Consider the following 20,627-nt stretch of genomic DNA (forward strand, 5'->3'; position numbering starts at 1 on the left):
CTGGATATGATTTTATTAATTTGGGGCATGACTGTATGGAAAGACCTGGGGATTGATGATTGACATGACAGTTGGAATTGTAATCAGAGCTGTGGTTTTTAGGGGGGGCTGGGGGATAATGGAGAAAGGGTTGAGGCAGGAGCCTGCATCAAAACCACTGAAGAAGCCTTCTGACACTTCACTTGCCTCAGGAATTCTGATGTGTTCCCACTGCTTGGAGAACCATTGGCAGTTCCTTCGTGATGATAAACTTTTCACCCACATACCCCATTGATTTGCTATCTCAGAATATATGAAATATGTAAAACAAGATTTATTATTTTTCAGAGCGCTCTGTTATCACTGATGGTGTTTTATGTATTTTTACCTAGCCTCAAAGAAGATTTACTCAAGCGGTCTGCCTTTACCAGCCAGGCACTACCATACTAATCAGCGATGAAGACTCCCCCAGCTCCCCAGGTCAGACAGCCAGCTTCCCAAGACCCTTTGGTGTTGCAGCTGATACTGAGCATTCAGCCAACAGTGAAGGCAGCCACGAAACTGGGGATTCTGGAAGGTTCTCCCATGAATCCAATGATGAAATACACCTGTCCTCAGTTATAAGTACCACACCCCTAACCCCCAGTTCCTTCACCGGCAGCGATTTGGGTGGGGACCCCTCGGTGAGAAAGTGTGAAGAGACTGCAGTGCGGTCGGGTGCTGAGCAAACTTCCTCTTCAGTTTCTCAGCCAGCCCCTGCCAGGCTTTGCTTTGAGAAAAAGGATTTTCCAATCTAGATAGCCACATCCAGGTATTCTCACCTTTAAGTCTGTTCGAAGGACAATGAACAGAGAGCCAAAGCCTTTTGTGAAACTCTTGGTATCTTGGTATCTTATTGGGTATCTCACCTTTTTTGAATGTTTTTTTTTAATCTTTAAGCTCACGTATTTTGAATGTTTCATTGTCAGCAATGTGAAAAGACAGTCAAGGTGTTTGACTGGATTATAAAATATATCACTGGAGCAAAGGGAAGACTTTTGAAAGCCCCTTTGCTGACTACCTACCTCAGTTTGCCAGAGGGCAAACTCAGAAGACAACTTTGTTACCTCATTCGTTGTGATAGTTGATCTCAGCTGCATAAACGATGATACTTCCTAGTAGCGTTTTGTTTTCAGTTGCTGTATGTGTCATGTGTGTGATCCAAGGAGTCATATAGGTAGGTGAGTAAGAGTGTTTATCTGAAGCTCTGAGTTAAAACAACAATAACAACAAACTATGACCTCTTCATGGTTTGGATCATTTAACACCTCTAGCTGTGAGGACTGAAACCACTGAGAAGAGAAAAGTGGGCTGTTGACTTTACTGAATGACCAGCACAAAAAAGTCTATCTCTTCTGAGAATGGGACTGTTCAGTAGCATACAGGGAACCCTCTTGTATCAAGGGCTTCTGTGTTGTGGGCAGAGTCCGAGCGCTTTATCTGCTGTGTCCCACACCCTAGCCTGCCTGGAAGCCGTGCCTTTTCAACCTGTTCCTTTGCCTGATGGTTGGCCAAAGTCTGCACTGTCTTAGTTTGCAAAGCATCCTCAACCTTTCCAGAATTAGTTGCAAAACGCCTTGCAGAAAACAGATTTTTAAAGAAAATAAGTTAGAGTTTGCAGTTTTCTTTTGTATAAATCCCAGCTTGGTGACCCAGGTCTCCTGCATTGCAGGCGGATTCTTTACCATCTGAGCCACCAGGGAAGCCCAAAAGGGGTAGGGAAAAAAAAGTTTCATTCAATATTAATAATGAGGATAAATGCAACAGTAGACAGTAAAATGAGCTTGAGGTTATCACGGCAACAGTGCCTTCCATTATATATTATGAATTTCTTTGCCTTATACTTTTTTAATATTCATGAAGTTGCTCAGGATAAGAGTACCAAAAGTTGCCTTAAGAGCTTCTTGGATTTCATCAATACCTGTTTTAATGTACAGTGTTTTATCAAAGCATTTGGGTTTGTTTTCATACAGGTTTTGTTTAGGGATAAGTATTCTGAGCTCTACTAACTTGTTTGTTGAAAATTCTTGAATTCTTAAGAGAATTTGGTACTCGGTTTAATCTTCCTTCAGTGTCGAAGCTGTGAGTGAGGAATGCTAACGCCAGTAGTGAGTTAATCCTCTTGCTGGTTTGAAATCAGTAAACTGTTTACTTAGCCACACAGAATAGTCCTCTGAATTTTAAGACAGTTACCTATTAGGTGCCCAGCAGTGGGAGATGATAAAGAATTAAACCCATGGTGTAGAGAGGGGATCCCCTTATCCTTTAAAAAATATTTCTTCAAATTATCTGGAAATGACTTTTGAGCCTCTTTTTAAAAGGAATCTTTATCCCCCTTGAAACCTTTGTTTATAGACTGGGGATGAGGTCATGTTAAATGGTGTTCTAAAGACAAAAAAATATTATTGGATAATAGTCCCATCTCTGTCATCTTCTTTTCCAGTATCTGATGGTAACAACATTTTTTGGTTGTTTTCAACCTGTAGTTTTGTGCCAAATTGGATGTGCTCAGAAGCAGACCACCATTAAGTGCCAGTTAATGCAGTTCTGAACTAAATTCACAGTCCTCCATTTAGTTATCTAAGTATGGGCTTCATGGTGAAACAAAAAAGCAGAGCTTTAGGTGAACAATCTGAGGCAAGGAAAAATGCTGCTCCTGCCTTTATAGCTCCTGTTTATACTACCTCCTTTTAAAGTTGTTCTAGTGTTATTTTTTTTTCCTGTACTCAGGGAACATTTTGTTACTTTTGAGCTGCCTCATGGAAGCATGGGCAAATTGACAGGGTATATCTTTGTGGGCTTGTAAGTAGAAAGTATGTGGGGCCAACTTTTATCAGTATCTAAAAGGAAGAAGTACAATGAGTTCATTTTATTTTTTTAAAACTTCCGTTAAAAGGCAAACAAAATCTATAAAGTTGAAACATCATCCATCCTGTCTAGGAGGCTATTCATTTGAATCATTTTAAAAGCCTAAAATTGATAATTTGAAGTCCTTAAGGAAAGTATTTTGTTTTGTTTTTGATGAATAGGCCCATAGTTATTGTAGATCTTTAGGCTGTAACTATTTGCTAATTATTTACCAGTATGTTTTTTACTCTTTCACATTTTCATTTTGTTCTTGTATAAGATTTTTTCATAATAATCTTGTTACCAAAGAAGTTTCAGTAGAGAGTGAAAATTCAACTATGATTTCCCTCCAAATTGAATTAACTAGAAACATCTATAGGTATGAAGCTTATACAAGTAGTTACTAACCCAGAATAATAGGGGATATATTGATTGTTATAGTTAATTAGACTAGTAATTTTAACTACCTTATTGTTACCAGAGCATTTAAAAGTTCTTCACCAGCAGATAGTTCCAAAGAATTTCAAGTGTAATTTTTTTTCTTCAGCAAGTAAATCTTCAGCTATACAGTATTATAGTATTTTGAAATTGTTGAAACTACTTGTTGGAGAGGAAAAATCTTTTCACCAAAGACAAATATTTTAGTATCATGAATAAGATATTTAGTATACACCAAAGACTTCTTTTTACTTGGCCAAAGCTAACTTCTTTGAAGTCTTAAGTATGAAATTGTAACTAAAATGTGAAGGTTCTCATTCATCTTTCACAGTGGTGTTACTTCATGGTGTTTCACTCTAAAGGGGCTAATATGCAAATAGTAACTATTTTCTTTTCCAAAGACTTATTTGCTATAAGTACTAATACATGCATGTCATTTTTATGCCAAATATTACAAGATACTGCTCATCAGTATTTTCATACCAAAGACCATTTAAGTATATAGATTAGCCTGTAAGTAAGTAAAGATGAGCAGATTTGAAATAAATTTATTTAGAGGCTGATAGAGACTCTAGCTTTAGTAGCAAAGGGTATCAAAGGGCTAAGTTTACATAATTAAAAGCAATACAGTTATATTGGTATTTATCAGTATTTTAATTCATGTGCTTTTTATCAGCAAGTTTTTAAAAAACCAAAGATAAATTTAAGGTTTCCTCCTCATACAGGCAGATTTAGTTGTACATTAAACTGTTATTTCTTGTTTCTATGTCAACCAAACTTGTCTCTCCAGAACTCAGTCTGTATACAAACAGCATACAAAGGGACTTTCCATTGAATCTGCTGATTCAACCACAGGATGTTTTTGCCAAATGGTGTGATACTTTCCTAAGCACCTTGAGTGTGGGATGTCAACAGAATTATCAGCAAGCTCTTCCATTGCGGGGCATTGTTGCAACCCCTGAATCAGCCTTTGCAGCCTTCCTCCTGCTTAAAGCATTATCTGGTTTACTGAAGGCTTGAGGCAGTCACTTAATAACAAGGATGTTCTCATGTCTGGGGAGCAATGGGATGTAACAAGGAAATGAATCATATCAATTTTCAAGTGGCTGTTCTTTGATAGATGTGCTCTTTGAAGTTGTTCGTAAATTGACATATTTTAATTGCAGCAAGGGAGCTTGCTATTTCAAACTTCAGTGGAACCATGGGTAAAACAAATATTTTGTTCATGAAATACAGAGTTTTATATTTTGATTAGCTTAAAAGTAAGGACACAACTTTATCCACTAAGTGGCTTTAAAAAATTAGCCTTGGCACATCAGGGAAATTAGATCCTCGGGGAAGTGCTTTTTATTTGCCTTAGCTTCAAACAAGAGTGGTGCCAACCTTGGGAACAATGACAGTGATTTGCATTGGTTTGTCTTGGCTTTGTTAAGGACATCATGCTTGCTCATGTTGATGACTCAGGGTCATTGTTCAGGTCCACAAAGACACCTTTGGAGACAATTGAGTCTCACAAAAAAGATGGATTTGAAAGGTTTGTTTTTTTTAATGCTAGAATATCCAGATGTGGTTCCACCTCAGCAGTGGCTGTCATGATTCACATATACATTTATATTTCACTGAATGTAAAATTTTAATAGTGAATGTAAAAAATAGCTCAAGAATATTGAAAGAGTCATGATGTAAGACTAAACATGTATTTTGTAGATTTGGTTTCTGACAGTTTGCCACGTGGGTCTCTGATAAAACTGCTTTGGTTTAATGGTCATAATTTCTGGGAGCACAGAGTAGAGGGTTCTGGAGATCACCATACACAATCAGTTGTCTAATTGTGAATTTTATTGATGTTTAGAAGGACACATACATAGAATTGTGTGAAGCTGATTTATGCTCAGGACGTAAGATTGCAGGCTAATGCAATGTGTATGTTTGCAGGCTTTAATCTTCTCAGGCGATTTCCCCTGGTAAGCTTTTGAAGGTGTTTAAGATTAACATGACAGTCTTGCATTTTTACCAGACAGATACTGTATTATTTTCTTGCTACCGCTATAATAAATTACCACAAAGAAGGCCTTAAAGCAACACAGATTTATTATCTTACAGTTCTGTAGGTCAGAAGTCTGACACAGGTCTTAATGGGATAAAACAAAGTTCATTTCCTTGTCTTTTCTGGCTTTTAGAAGTTGTAGATCCCACCCTCTGTCTTCAAAGTCAGCTACATAGCAGCTCTCTTGACCCACTTCCATTAACATATCTCTTTTTCTGACCCTAACCAGGAAAGGCTCTCGAATGTTAAGGACTCACTTGATAAGATGGGGCTCATTTGGACAAACCAGGGTACTCTCTCCATCTGAAAATTATTAACTTAATCACATCCTTAGTGTCCTTTTTTGCCCTGTATGGTAACATACTCAGTGTCCTGGGATTTAAGTGTGGACTTTTGTGGGTGGCCATTATTTTGCTTACAACAGGTACATTATTTCTGTAGAACTCTGATCCCCATAAAATGTCTATTGCATTACAGAGATTGGAAGTGTGAAGTCATGTGTCCCTTGGGGATCTTCAAAATTTCAAAGATATGAAAACCTTGGCTTATCGCCTATCAAATGTACACATTAAACTTTCTCTCTAAATCACTTGCAAAGACAAATCAACTTTAAACTTTTTAATACTTAGTTTGTGAATTAACATCTCAGTTCCATCTGTTTAACAGGAAAGTTTCCTAATATTTGGCTCTAACTTTATGGAATTTTATCAGAAATTTTTGAAACCTGTTCTTATTATAGTTGAGCTTTGTCCTTTTCTCTTAAGTGATTGTTATGGTAGAGTGGAGGAAAACACCTGAAACATAGGAATTCAGAGTAGATGAACAGAATTATGCTCAAGTTCTTCATTTCCTTTTAAAAGCATTTTGCAACATGCACGCCTTCTGACTTTTAAGTCAGGCTTATTTCTTCAGCTTCACAAGCCACTGTTTGGTTTTCAGTTTGATATAGCTTCTTGATTTTCCATGAGCCTTAGCTAGAGCCTCCACTTAACCTTATCAGCATGTAGAACTCCTGGGAAATTTTATCTTTCTTGTAATTCTTCTTTGATGTCAATTGTTCCTTTTCCTAGAAAGCTTTAGATTCCACTGCTGTAGTTTGTTCTGATTCCTAGATCATGTCAATCAAGCCTTCTTTCAGATATAAAGGATAGTTTATAATTCTCCCCTAAGTTTTAGCATTTCTTCAACGAACAAGATAAAGCTTTCTCCTTTAGGAGGTAGAGCCCGTGATGATATTATAAGTAAGGTTAATAGTGCTGGTCATTTTTCAGCCACTTGTGATTCTGTTCCTTAGAAAGGGATGTGCCATTTACTGAGCATATGTGATGTGCCATAAACATGCTTCAGCTGTGCATATTGCTACATTCTACAGAGTAAAATACTATCCTCATTTTAGAGATCAGGAAGTAGGTTTAAAATGTCTAAATTGCCAAAGATCACAGCTAGTATGGTGCTTAGCCAAGACACAAACCCAAGTTGGTCCAACTGCATCATTTACAGTATTTCTACTGTGATACATCATCTCAGCTAAGACATGATATTTAATTACCTAGGCTCATGGTACCTTCCTCTCTGTCAACACAACCTATCCACATAGTCATAGCCAACCAACAGAGAGAAGTCTGTCTTACATCCATTTATTCACAGGAGGAGTTTAGATGGACTGTAACTCACTCTTTGTCATCTCCTAACCACCCTTCTTTTCTCCTTGAAACCTTCCATTTCTCTTAGTCAGAACTGAGTGTGAAAGCTGATGCTTGTGCCTACAGTTGCATTAAATAAGGGAGATATGGTTTTTTGGAGCCCTTAACTATTCAAGCACTTCTTTATTCAGAATAAAGGTGTTCAGAATTTTATTTTTATTTTTTGTAATTTTCCTGTTGTCCCCAAATCTAACTAGAAATTTATTAACTGGAAAGAGCCAGGCCTGTAACCAGTCATCCCTGTTTTGCTAGATCTGAAGAGCATAGGTGTTGTTTGAATTCAACCTAATTAATATAGGAGGGAGAAAAGTTGAAGGAGAATCATGTAGTAGAACAAGCATAACGTTAGTCTTTGGCGCACCTAAATTCTAGTCCTTGACCATTTTGAAAATTGGTAGGAAAAAAATCCTTAACTCATTTTTTGTTCCTTTTATTCCATACTTTGTTGTGCAGAATGAAGCAGTGGTACTTTGAAAACTTAAAAGTATAAATAATTAGAATTCTAAAGTCATTTCTATTCAGCTGTGAAACATATCTTAATAGCTTTTTCTTTCTTTACCTGGCAGCCTTTCCAATTACATTTACCTGTGCTAAAATGAAAAATGCTTTGGTTTTCTATATACTCACCAAAAAACAACTACCAGAAGAAAGTGGGGGATAAAAGATGTAGACAGGGATTTAAACACTCATCTTTAATGTAGGTAAATCTATATGCTGAACAAGGGGATTTACAGTGCTTTTGAAAGTACTAAACATGAAATCATCTTACCCTAATTTAAATCTTTTATTTTTTGATATCTTGGCTTTTAGGGGAGAGAGTCAAATATCCCGAGAGAGGTAGATGGGTAAGGACAGAGTGCATTTTTAGGATTCTTCTCTAACAGATCTACTTTTTCAAGATTATGGGGCATTTCCAAATTTCTTTAAACTGTTTGGAATAAATTTTAGGGTAAGACATACTGGCATCTAATTCTAGTTTATTCAGGTCAATCTTTAAGGCTTATTGACAAGAATTACATGATTATCTTTTTTTAGAGAAAGGAAATATTTTCCCTAACTTTCTTGAACCAGCAAATATCACTTAGTATAATCCAGGAGATTCTGAACACCTTTCTTGATTTACTCATTTGTATCTTGTAAGTAGTTCATGGTACATAGACATAGTTTTAATGTACAAATTTTATCTTTAAAATTTATGTTACAGAAGTTTGTTTTTCTGAAGAACTATCTTTAAAAATAGCAGCAAAAAATACTTAAAAATTTTTATCTGAAACATTTTTCTCCCTTTTACCACATTCTTTATTCTGTTTGCAAATGAAAATGATTACCAATGATTTAACATGAGCCTGTTAAAGAAATTTGCAAAGCCTTAATTCACACACATTGCCTTAGCCTATCAATCAGTAGACTAGAGGACATATATTAAGTTTGTCTGTCTGTTGCTGTTGTTGGACAATATTTTATGTCTGTGTATGTGTGATTTTTTTTCTATTTTCTTCAAAGATGTGAATTAAATGAAAGTGTGGGAGCCAGCTGTATATTGTTTCATATCATGGGTGTTCTGGGTCCTTTCACTCTGTATACCATTTTCTTGTAAGGGCAGCATTTGCAGACTAGCTAATGGACTCTAGAGCTGAGTTATTTTAATTTTATACTTGACTCAGGGGATCAGCTCTGTGAACTCCATTGCATGAAGAAAGCAAATGTTTGCCTTGATTTTGAATGTACCTTTTTAATGTCTTTTTTTAAAACATATTTTGCTTAATAATGTGGGTTTGTTTTCTTTTTCTAGCATCATAGTAAATATTGCCTACTACTTTTCCCATCCTCAGGATAGTTTATATACTATCCTACAGGTCATGCCAAAAATGAATAAAAGTTTAAATGCCAAAATGTTTATGAAACTGCTGTCTAAAATACTGATTGATTGCACAGTTTAAATAAAAATTTTTCTTAGTTAATAAAAGAAAAAAGATGTTTTCTTTTACTTTTCACTTTTCTTTTGGGTGATAGAGAATGAAAACTTTGAGTTTATAAACTGATGGCTTTCATATCCTGGGATGGGATGATTATAGAGTCTACTCCAAGCAGTAGGAATAGAGCTGGGAGAAATATCAATAACCTCAGATATGCAGATGATACCACTCTAATGGCAGAAAGCAAAGAGAAACTAAAGAGCCTCTTAATGAGGGTGAAAGAAGAGAGGGAAAAAGCTGGCGTAAAACTCAGCATTAAAAAACTGAAGATCATGGCATCTGATCCCATCACTTCATGGCAAGTAGATGGGGAAAGAGGGAAACAGTGACAGCTGTTTATTTTCTTGGGCTTCAAAATCAGTACAGATGGTGACTGCAGCCATGACATTAAAAGACGCTTGTTCCTTGGAAGAAAAGCTATAACAAACCCACAGAATATTAAAAAGCAAAGACATTACTTTGTTGACAAAGATCCATATAGTCAAAGCTATAGTTTTTCCAGTAGTCAGGTGTGGATGTGAGAACTGGACTATGAAGAAAGCTGAGAGCCAAAAAATTGATGCTTTTGAACTGTGGCCTTGGAGAAGACTCTTGAGAGTCCCTTGGACTGCAAGGTGATCCAGCCAGTCAATCCTAAAGGAAATCAACCCTAAATATTCATTTGAAGGACTGATGCTGAAGCTCCAATATTTTGGCCACCTGATACGAAGAGCTGACTGGAAAAGACCCTGATGCTGGGAAAGATTGAGGATAGGAGGATAAGGGGGCATCAGAGGATGAGATAGTTGGATAGTATCACTGACTCACTGGACATGAATTTGAACAAACTTCTGGAGATAGTGAAGGACAGGGAACCTGGCATGCTGCAGTCCATAGAGTCATAAAGAGTCGGACATGACTTAGCAACTGAACAATAGCAAGGCATCTTAGAATTGTTTTCATCTGGCATTTATTGAATAGCAACAAGGAAAGAGCAATTTTCTCATTCCAGTAGATGACTGCTTACCTTAGAAATAAATAGCTTAAAAGCTATGACTCATCCAGATAGACACATTTCTAATTCAGTTAAAATTTTTGTTTTTTAATATTATAAAAAATGATTGAGAAATATTGAAAGCCTTTACACTTAAAAAAAATCTAGAAATGACAGGTAAAATATGACCCAAACAAACTTTGTAAGGTAGCTGAATTATTTTGTAAAAAATCTCTCAATTTGGGTAATGAAAGGGGAACTGAAAAATAGAACAGGAGCTTCTTGAAATGACATTGTGCTGACTGTGGAGGACATGAAAGAAAGAAAACATAAGAGAATGAGAAACTATATAAAAAAACAAGAAAAGTGAAAGTCACTCAGTTGTTTCTGACTCTTTGCAACCCCGTGGCCTATACAGTCCATGGAATTCTCCAGGCCACACTGGAGTGGGTAGCTGTTCCCTTCTCCAGGGGATCTTCCCAACCCAGGGATCGAACCCAGGTATCCCATGTTGTAGGTGGATTCTTTACCAGCTCAGCCACAAGGGAACAAGTACATTAAAAAGATAAATGAATAGATTTCCTAGAAATTATGAAAAAAAACAGTTGTTGAATTTTTGAAAATCCACTTAACAGCCTATCAACTACATTGAATATTCTAAAACTGGAAGATGTGAGGAAATTGTCCAGGATGCAGCACAGTAGATAAATAGAAAATAGAAATAAACAGAAGATTCAACATACATCTGACAGTCATTCTAAAGTGAAAGAATGAAGGCTAAGCAATTTTCAAAAAGAATATGACAAAATTTATGAAATTCTTGGGATTCAGGAAGCATAATCCTCAGTCTAAAAATAAAAAATACAGCAAGATGTCTTTTTTTTCCATATTAAGAAAGTCTTCAGTTGTATTCAGCATTTTATCAGAGGCTCTAATGAGAGTAAAAGAAGAAAATGATTATCTCACATTCAATTTTAAGGACTCTTGTAATAGTGAAAGCACACAGACTATAACAATCTTGAATGTACGAAATGCATTGTTTACAATACACAAAAATACCATAAAGATTTTGTATCAAAAGGAGATAGTCTGAATATCTGCAAAGTCTCTCCAGTCTGACGACTCCAACAGTCATTGTTCTGTTTTCCCTAATTCTAACTTAGAACTCTGGACAAAACAAACAATACAAAAAATTTTTCTGGGCAAAGGAGTCTCTGCTGCTGCAGTTTAATCGCTAACTTGTGTCCGACTCTTTGCAACCCCATGGACTGTAGCCTTTCACGCTCTGTCCATGGGATTTTCCAGGCAGGAATACTGGAGTGGATTGCCATTTTCTTCTCCCACATCAAGATGTGAATTTGGTGAACTGAAGAACATCAAAGACAAAGATAAGAATTTAAAGGACGTTAGAGGGAAAAAATGATTAATAAATTTCACTAAGAAGATTTCTCAATAAAAGAAGCAAGAAGATGATGGGATAATGTCTTCAAGACATCACACACGAAAAATAACTACAGTGTGGAATTACAGAACTCCACACTATATGAGAAGAAGCAACAATAAGCAGGAGATACCAATCAAACTATAATGAGCCGATATCTACTAGGGTGACTAAAATAAAAAGATCATAACAAGTGTTGACAAGAATGTGGAGAAATTAGGACCCTTTCAGATTGCTGGTGGGAATGTAAAAGGTATAGCCTCTGAACTGTTTAGCAGTTCATCAGAAAGTAACAGTGTTACCATATGACCCAGCATTTCACTCCTTAGATATATACCCAAAAGAAGTAAAACATGTTCATACAAAAACTTATACAGGCATAATTACAGCAGCAGAATTTATAATAGCCCCAAAGTGGAAAAAACCGAAATGTCTACCAACTCATGACTGGATAAATGGAATGTGGTATATTAACTCAAGTGGACTTTATTCAGCAATATAAAGGAATTAAGTACTGATAAGTGCTATAGCAAGCATGAGTTTTTTAAAATAAGTGAATGAAGGCAGTCTAAGAGAGCAACATGTATCTACAGAGACAGAAAGTAGACTAGTGGCTGCAAAGGACTGGAAGTTTGTAGTGAATGGGGAATGTTCAGTGATGGGTATGAGGTTTCTTTCGGAGAGATGAAAATGTTCTGAAATTGATTGTGATGATGGTTGAACAATTCTGTGAATATGCTAAAAAAACCTTGAATTGTATAATTTAAATGGGTATATTGTATGGTATATGAGCTACCTTTTTTCTTTTTTTGCCCATACCACATGGTATGTGGGATCTTAGTTCCCTGACCAGGGATTGAACCTGTGCCCCCTGCAGTGGAAACAGAGCCTTAACTGCTGGACCACCAGGGAAGTCCCTGGTATACAAGTTACATCTCAATAAAGCTTTTTTAAAAATTCATGATGAGCAAAGAGAAAAAGGTGGGTAATCCTAAATTAACATTGACTATATAAAACCAAAATACTACTAATGAATTTTTATATGAAAACAAGGTTAAACTAAAATACTAGAAAGAGTGAGCCATAAGGCTAGAAGAAAACTGAGCAGAGCCAAAGTATTCTAGCATTCTTTAAAAAAATAACTTAAAAATTTAAGATTTAAGTGCTAAAATAATAGAGAAGTTATCATTTCTGAGTCTACTAATTTAGGTAGAAAAGGAAATAAAGACACGATCAATTTAAGAGAAGACAATGAAGTAGATGGGGAAAAAAGCAAAGATAACCCTGAGAAAAAGAATAGAATAATATGGTAGGAAAAATACAATTATATCTGTTGTAAACAAACTACTCCTACTTTAAGGGTTGGATGAAAAAATCTTCCTGTATGTTGTTGCCACTTAAAACATAATGACCCCAGTCTCCCAAGGCAATAGAAATAAAAGCAAAAATAAACAAATGGAACCTAGTTAAACTTAAAAGTATTTGCACAGCAAAGGAAACCATAAACAAACAAAACAGACAACCTGTGGACTGGGAGAAAATATTTGCGAATGATTTGGCCAGTAAGGACTTAATTTCCAAAATATACAAACAACTCAGCATTACTCCAAAGAAGTAGGCAAATGGCTAACAAGAATATGAAAAGATGTTCAACATCCTGAATCACAGGAGAAATGCAAATCAGCCTACCATGAGATGCCACTTCATATCTACTACAATGGCTAAAATGAGCCCTCACACTGCTGCTGCTGCTGCTGCTGCTGCTGCTGCTAAGTCTCTTCAATCGTCGCTTCAATCGTGTCTGACTGTGTGACCCCATAGACAGCAGCCCATGAGGCTCCCCCATCCCCGCGATTCTCCAGGCAAGAATACTTGAGAGGGTTCCATTTCCTTCTCCAGTGGATGAAAGTGAAAAGTGAAAGTGAAGTCGCTCAGTCGTGGCTGGTAGGAACACAAAATGGTGAAGCCAATGTGGAAAACCGTTTGGATTCCTCAGAAAGCTAAATGTAGAATTACCACATGAAAAAAAAAAAAGAATTACCATGTGGGCCCCTATTCTACTTCTAGGGGAAGCGAAGTGAAGTCGCTCAAGTCATGTCCGACTCTTTCTGACTGAAAACAAAGACTGAAACAGATACTTGTACACCAGTGTTAACCACAGGTTTATTCACAATAACTAAAGTTAGAGACAACCCAAATGTCCATCAGCGGATGAATAGGTAAACAAAATAGTGTGTCCAGAAAATGAAATATTATTCACCCCAAAAAAGACATTAAGTTCGGATATATGTTACAGCATCGATGAACCTTGAAAACAATACCAGCCCACATGAACTAGGTCAGCAGGTAGAATTGTAAATGAAAAAACTATCATTACATGCATATGACAACTGTCTACATAGGAAATCCAAGAGAAGTCTATAGACAAACCGTTGGTCCAAACAAGATTTAAGCAAGATTCTTGGGTATAGGATCAAAATACAAAGTACAATAAAGTTCTAATTTATCCGCAACAAACCCCTACAATGTGTAATTTTTAAAGGTATAATTTACCATATCAACAATAATTAAGGATTAAAAATATCATAACAAACATGTAAGCCTTTTACAGAGAAAATTATAAACCTTTGTTAAAGCACATATTTGAAGAACTATTTACAGAAGGAGAGAGCCCAAGTTAATGGATAGGAACATTCATTATTTTTAAAATTTCAAAACCCCCAAATAAATCTATATACTTAAGGCAATTCAAATAAAAATCCTAAGAAGTTTTCTCAAAGAAATTTCCACATGAAAAAGATAATTTTGGACACCTGTACAATCTAAATGAACAAAACAGATAAATGAACAAAACATTAAAGACCTGATTGTAAAAAGCCCAGCAGAATCCTATATACACTTGCTGCTATTCTAAGCACTTGATGTACAGTGACTCATTTAATCCTCAAAACAGCCCCTTGAGTAGATGGTATAATTGTCCCTGTTGTAGATGAGAGCAGTGAGGCACAGAAAGATCAAGGAACTCCCAGGATTACACAACTAATAAATGTAGAAACAGGATTTGAAGTCAGGCAGCCTGGATCCAGGTGTCTTGGTACTTAACCAGTATACATGCTGATTTCTTTTACATGTGTTTATACATATATTCAGATCAGTATAAAGAAAATTCAGTTCAGTTCAGTCGCTCATGTCCGACTCTTTGTGACCCCATGAATCGCAGCACGCCAGGCCTCCCTGTCCATCACCAACGCCTAGAGTTCACTCAAACTCACATCCATCAAGTTAGTGATGCCATCCAGCCATCTCATCCTCTGTCGTCCCCCTTCTCCTCCTGCCCCCAATCCCTCCCAGCATCAGGGTCTTTTCCAATGAGTCAACTCTTCACATGAGGTGGCCAAAGTACTGGAGTTTCAGCTTCAGCATCATTCCTTCCAAAGAAATCCCAGGGCTGATCTCCTTTAGAATGGACTGGTTGGATTTCCTTGCAGCCCAAGGGACTCTCAAGAGTCTTCTCCAACACCACAGTTCAAAAGCATCAATTCAGTGCTCAGCTTTCTTCACAGTCCAACTCACATCCATACATGACCACTGGAAAAACCATAGCTTTGACTAGACGCACCTTTGTTGGCAAAGTAATGTCTCTGCTTTTGAATATGCTATCTAGGTTGGTCATAACTTTCCTTCCAAGGAGTAAGCGTCTTTTGATTTCATGGCTGCAATCACCATCTGCAGTGATTTTGGAGCCCCCCAAAATAAAGTCTGACGCTGTTTCCACTGTTTCCCCATCTATTTCCCATGAAGTGATGGGACCAGATGCCATGATCTTCGTTTTCTGAATGTTGAGCTTTAAGCCAACTTTTTCATTCTCCTCTTTAATAATTAGTAAAACAGCCTTTGCTCTATTAGACCCTCCCTGACTTCATCCAATTCTTATTGCTGTCTTTCTCACCGTTCTTCATTTCAAGTTCCTTCCAGTTCAGTCTTATAACAGCTATCTACTAATTTATTTATAAGGTGTTAACTATACAGTGGTTAGAGCTAGGTAATATACATTTTTAATAGACAATTCTTTAAAACCAGGGCAATTTTACAATCCAAAAGCATGGTGAAGTGACATCAAAATAATAGTGGAGCAACAAGTGGTGAGGTTGACATTTTGGGGAAAAAAGAGCCTGACTAAAGTTCAAACGAATGACCACATACTCTCACACTGTGCATGTATACATGAGTGCGTATGCGTATCATCTGTGTGCATGGTTAATATACACTTGAACATTAAAAACCTGTACTTTTACATTTTGCTTATTTTGTAACAAAAGCTATAGTAAATATGGGAACTCTGGGAGCCAGGGTTCTCAATTCAAGAGAAGAAAGATACTAGGAGGGAAGGGGTAAAGACAAAGAACCATGTGAAATTGGTTTGGAATTGGAGGTATTCATATGTATTGATATGAATTCATGATTTGCTGTATGTAGTTGCACCGTATGAAACTGCATTTTTCCAGGGTCTATAACAATGACACTTATTGGCAACGAGTGCATCAAGCACTCTGTTTTTTAAATACAATTTCCCACTGAAAGGAACCAGGGCTCCTTGAGGAAAATTGCTAAATCTAGGGCTGGGGCAGAGACAGTATTTAATCCTGGAACATCTTATGTCAGAAGGAAAGTAATTGTTCAAGAAATTATGGGATATGTTTAAAAGATTACAGGAATCATCCAAAGGGCTCCAACTAGCCAAATCTAGAACAAATTGAATATTACAATGAATAATGAATTACTATTATAATACCTTGAATAAAATAAGTTAATTCTGACAGGAAGGAAAGATAGGCGGGAGAGAGGAAAAAAAGGAGAAAGCTCTTTCTTATACTAGAATGTCGACTAAGAAATGTAGAGGAGTGGCAGCGTTAGAAATGACCATTTTGCAACTATGATAGTAATAACTGATTCAGGTAAGAATCACCAGTGAATACAATAGGGGTGACTGCTGATCAGCACAGAGTTTCTATTTGGGGTGATGAAAATATTCAGATTTAGATAGTGGTGATGGTTGGCACAACTCTATGAATATAATAACAGACACTAAAAAGTGAATTATACTATATGCTAAATGGTACATATTCAATGGTGAATTTTATGACATAAATTATATCTTCATAAAAAAATCTCAATGTACAAAAAACTGGGGGAACTCAAAGAAATGTTTCTGTGCCAACTTGTCATTGTCTTACCTCCCCTTTCCCAATCTTTCCCAGCCAACACACATACAAACTAAAAAGGCTTAAAGTTGGCACATTTTCTGTCTTTTTAAAAAGAGATTTCATTAAATGACAATTGTTCCATATTTACAGTTTGTTGTTTTAACACCCAGATTTGTCATGTTCCTTAGGTAGTCCTGCTGTGCTGTGTTTCATTCACAAATATGCACATATCTTTCTCATTCCCACATGCTCTTAAAAAATTTCTCGAGCACCCACAGTGTTGCAGTCTGCCTATGTTGGCAGTATTTATATCCTGAAAAAAATCTGCCTCTTTTCCCATTTTGCTGTAAGAAACAGAGCAAAACAAGGCAAAACTCCCATATTACTTTGCCATATTGCTTTATCAGCTGTCACATAAGAAGTACATGACTCACTATGTCTTTAGTATAAAAGATCAGACACAGACACAGGTGTCCCACTGGAGGCACCCCATTTAACCATGAATGCTTTAACCACACTGTCCCAGGAAAGATTCTGAGGACCTTCCTTGATTATCTTAAATTCAAGTCTGTGGTTATTACAAAGGGTATGTCAAGTTCATATGACAATGATCAAGATGAACAGTTACATAGACACTTGTCCCTTTCTTGTATTGCTAAACTCCTGAATATGTTAAAAGGATTACATGTGCCCAATCAATCGTTTTCTTTGTTATTTTTCAGTAACAATCATCCAGGAGGAATCCTGAGAAAATGCTTGGTCTGAAATAATACATTTCATAATGTATTCGTCTAAACTATATATGACTGAAATTTGTCTATGTCTGAAAGTCGCTCAGTTGTGTCTGACTCTCTGTGACCCCATGGACTATATAGTCCATGGAATTCTCCAGGCTAGAATACTGAAATGGGTAGCCTTTCCCTTCTCCAGGGGATCTTCCCAACCCAGGAATTGAACCAGGGTCTCTTGCATTGCAGGGGGATTCTTTACAAACTGAGCCATCAGGGAAGCAGAAATTTGGCTAAAGGAATCTATTACTTAGTTGACCACTTTAAACATGAGTAGTTAATGTATCTTTTCCCCAGCTTTAGAGTAGTTTGTTGTTTGGTCATTAAGTCCTGTCTGACTCTTCTGTTCTTTGTTTCTTTTGGCTGCCAAGTGCAGCATGTGGGATCTTAGTTCAATAAGCAGGAATCGAACATGTGTCCTCTGCAGTGGAAGAGCAGAGTCTTGACCACTAGACTGCCAGAGAAGATGCTAACTCTTTTGGGAAATGGATGGGGAAACAGTGGAAACAGTGTCAGACTTTATTTTGGGGGGCTCCAAAATCACTGCAGATGGTGATTGCAGCCATGAAATTAAAAGACACTTACTCCTTGGAAGGAAAGTTATGACCAACCTAGATAGCATATTCAAAAGCAGAGACATTACTTTGCCAACAAAGGTGCGTCTAGTCAAAGCTATGGTTTTTCCAGTGGTCATGTATGGATGTGAGTTGGACTGTGAAGAAAGCTGAGCACTGAATTGATGCTTTTGAACTGTGGTGTTGGAGAAGACTCTTGAGAGTCCCTTGGGCTGCAAGGAGATCCAACCAGTCCATTCTAAAGATCAGCCCTGGGTGTTCTTTTGGAAGGAATGATGCTGAAGCTGAAACTCCAGTACTTTGGCCACCTCATGTGAAGAGTTGACTCATTGGAAAAGACCCTGATGCTGGGAGGGATTGGGGGCAGGAGGAGAAGGGGACGACAGAGGATGAGATGGCTGGATGGCATCACGGACTGGATGGATGTGAGTCTGAGTGAACTCTGGGAGTTGGTGATGGACAGGGAGGCCTGGCGTGCTGCGATTCATGGGGTCACAAAGAGGCGTACACGACTGAGCGACTGAAGTGAACTGAGCTGAACTCTTGTGACTCCATAAACTAAAACCTGCCAAGCTCCTCTGTCCATGGAATTTCCCAGGCAAGAACACTGGAGTGAGTTGCCATTTCTTTCTCCAGGGAATCTTTCCAACCCAGGGATCAAACCCACGTCTCCTGCATTGGTAGGCAGATTCTTTACCACGGAGCCACCAGGGAAGCTTAGAGTAGTTAGTATAACTTAAATAATCAAAATTTATTAGACAAAATTATAGAAGGTTAAGACTTTGACACTGAATTCTCAGCAAGTATATAATTCATTCATTCATTCCAAAAAATGTTTGTTTAGCACATAATATGTGCCAGATAATAATAAATAAAAATCAACACAACCCTTTTCTCATGAATTTTGAAGTCTGACAATAAAGACAAAATGTAATCAGATAGCCACAAAAATTAATATGTAGTTTCAGAGAAGAGAAGAAGGAAAGTACATGAAAAAACAGAATCTGAGGTAGACTACAGGGAGGCGTCCCTGAGGAGAGAAATACTTGAGAATAAAAGTTAATTAATTAGATTAGGAGTTAATTAGATTAGGAGTAGGGAGAAGAGCATTCCTGAAATAGAAAACAGCATTTGTAAAGGCCCTGTGGCAGGAGAATGTTGCAGGAAACTTTTAAAAGGTCAGTGAACAGTAAGAGCAAGGGCAGTGGTACAGGATGAAGCTGGAGAAATCAGTGGAAATTATTGTATAAGCCTTATAGTTTCTGTTCAGAAAAAAAAAATCTAGCCTTAATTGTAATAACAGTAGGAAGCCATTGAGAAGTTTTATGTAAAGTGATGAAAAGATGAGATTGCATTGAAAAAGAGCCCTGTACATTTTGGAAAACAGGTTGGTGGTTACTTCAAACTAAAAATGAACTTACCATATAACCCAGCAACTGCATTAAATGAAGACTTAATTTTATACAGGAACTTGTTCATGGGTGCTCATAATAGCAAAAAAAAAAAAAAAAAAAGAAAGAAAGAAACTACCTATGTAGTACTTCAATGTGTAAATAGTTGAACAAACTGTGGTACATCCATACCATGGAATAGGAGTACTACTAAACAGTTAAAAAGGAGTAAAATATTGACACACATTATAACTTGGATTAAGTTCAAGAAAATTATATTACATGAACAAAATCTCAAAGGGATGCATACTGCATGGTTTCATTTGTGTAACCTTAATGAAATAAGATAACTATAAAAATGCAAAAAAGGTTAGTGGCTGCCACTAATGGGTTAGGAGAGTGGATGGGTGTAGCTGTGAAGAGAACACTAGAGAATTGTTATCAGGGAACCTTGTGCTGATTGTATAAGTATTTTCGTTGTGGTAGTGGTTATACATGTGATAAAACTGTATAGACCTACACACACACACATACATACACTCATGTATGTATAATTGGTAAAATCTGAATAAGTCCTATGGATTGTACCAATATAAATTTCTTTAAAATTTAAATTTTTGTTTTTCAATATTGTACTATATTGTACAAGAAGCAACAGCTAGAACTGGACATGGAACAACAGACTGGTTCCAAATCGGGAAAGGAGTACATCAAGGCTGTATTTTGTCACTCTGCTTACTTAACTTATATGCAGAGTACATCATGAGAAACATTGGGCTGGAGGAAGCACAAGCTGGAATCAAGATTGCCGGGAGAAATATCAATAACCTCAGATATGCAGATGACACCACACTTATGGCAGAAAGCAAAGAACTAAAGAGCCTCTTGATGAAAGTGAAAGAGGAGAGTGAAAAAGTTGGCTTAAAGCTTAACATTCAGAAAACTAAGATCACGGCATCAGGTCCCATCACTTCATGGCAAGTAGATGGGGAAACAATGGAAACAGCAAGAGACTTTATTATTTTGGGCTCCAAAATCCCTGAAGATGGTGACTGCAGCCATGAAATTAAAAGATGCTTGCTTCTTGGGGAAAAAAAGTGATGACAAACCTAGACAGCATATTAAAAAGCAGAGACATTACTTTGCAAACAAATGTCCATCTAGTCAAAGCTTTGGTTTTTCCAGTAGTCATGTATGGATGTGAGAGTTGGGCTATAAAGAAAGCT

The 20,627-nt window shown here is 37.0% G+C and overlaps 1 protein-coding gene across 1 annotated transcript in view; it reads left to right on the forward strand.

The window, feature by feature from the left end:
* PRTG (protogenin) overlaps positions 1–9,026 on the forward strand; it is a 147,422-nt gene extending 138,396 nt beyond the window's left edge. Inside the window, exon 20 of the mRNA XM_042252429.2 lies at positions 372–9,026. Coding sequence (XP_042108363.1) covers positions 372–776 — 405 coding nt within the window. The 3' untranslated portion in view covers positions 777–9,026. The remainder of the gene's footprint in view (positions 1–371) is intronic.
* The last annotated feature ends 11,601 nt before the right edge of the window (positions 9,027–20,627 follow it).

The sequence above is a fragment of the Ovis aries genome, chromosome 7 (genome assembly GCF_016772045.2).
Source record: "Ovis aries strain OAR_USU_Benz2616 breed Rambouillet chromosome 7, ARS-UI_Ramb_v3.0, whole genome shotgun sequence".
Taxonomy (NCBI): domain Eukaryota; kingdom Metazoa; phylum Chordata; class Mammalia; order Artiodactyla; family Bovidae; genus Ovis; species Ovis aries.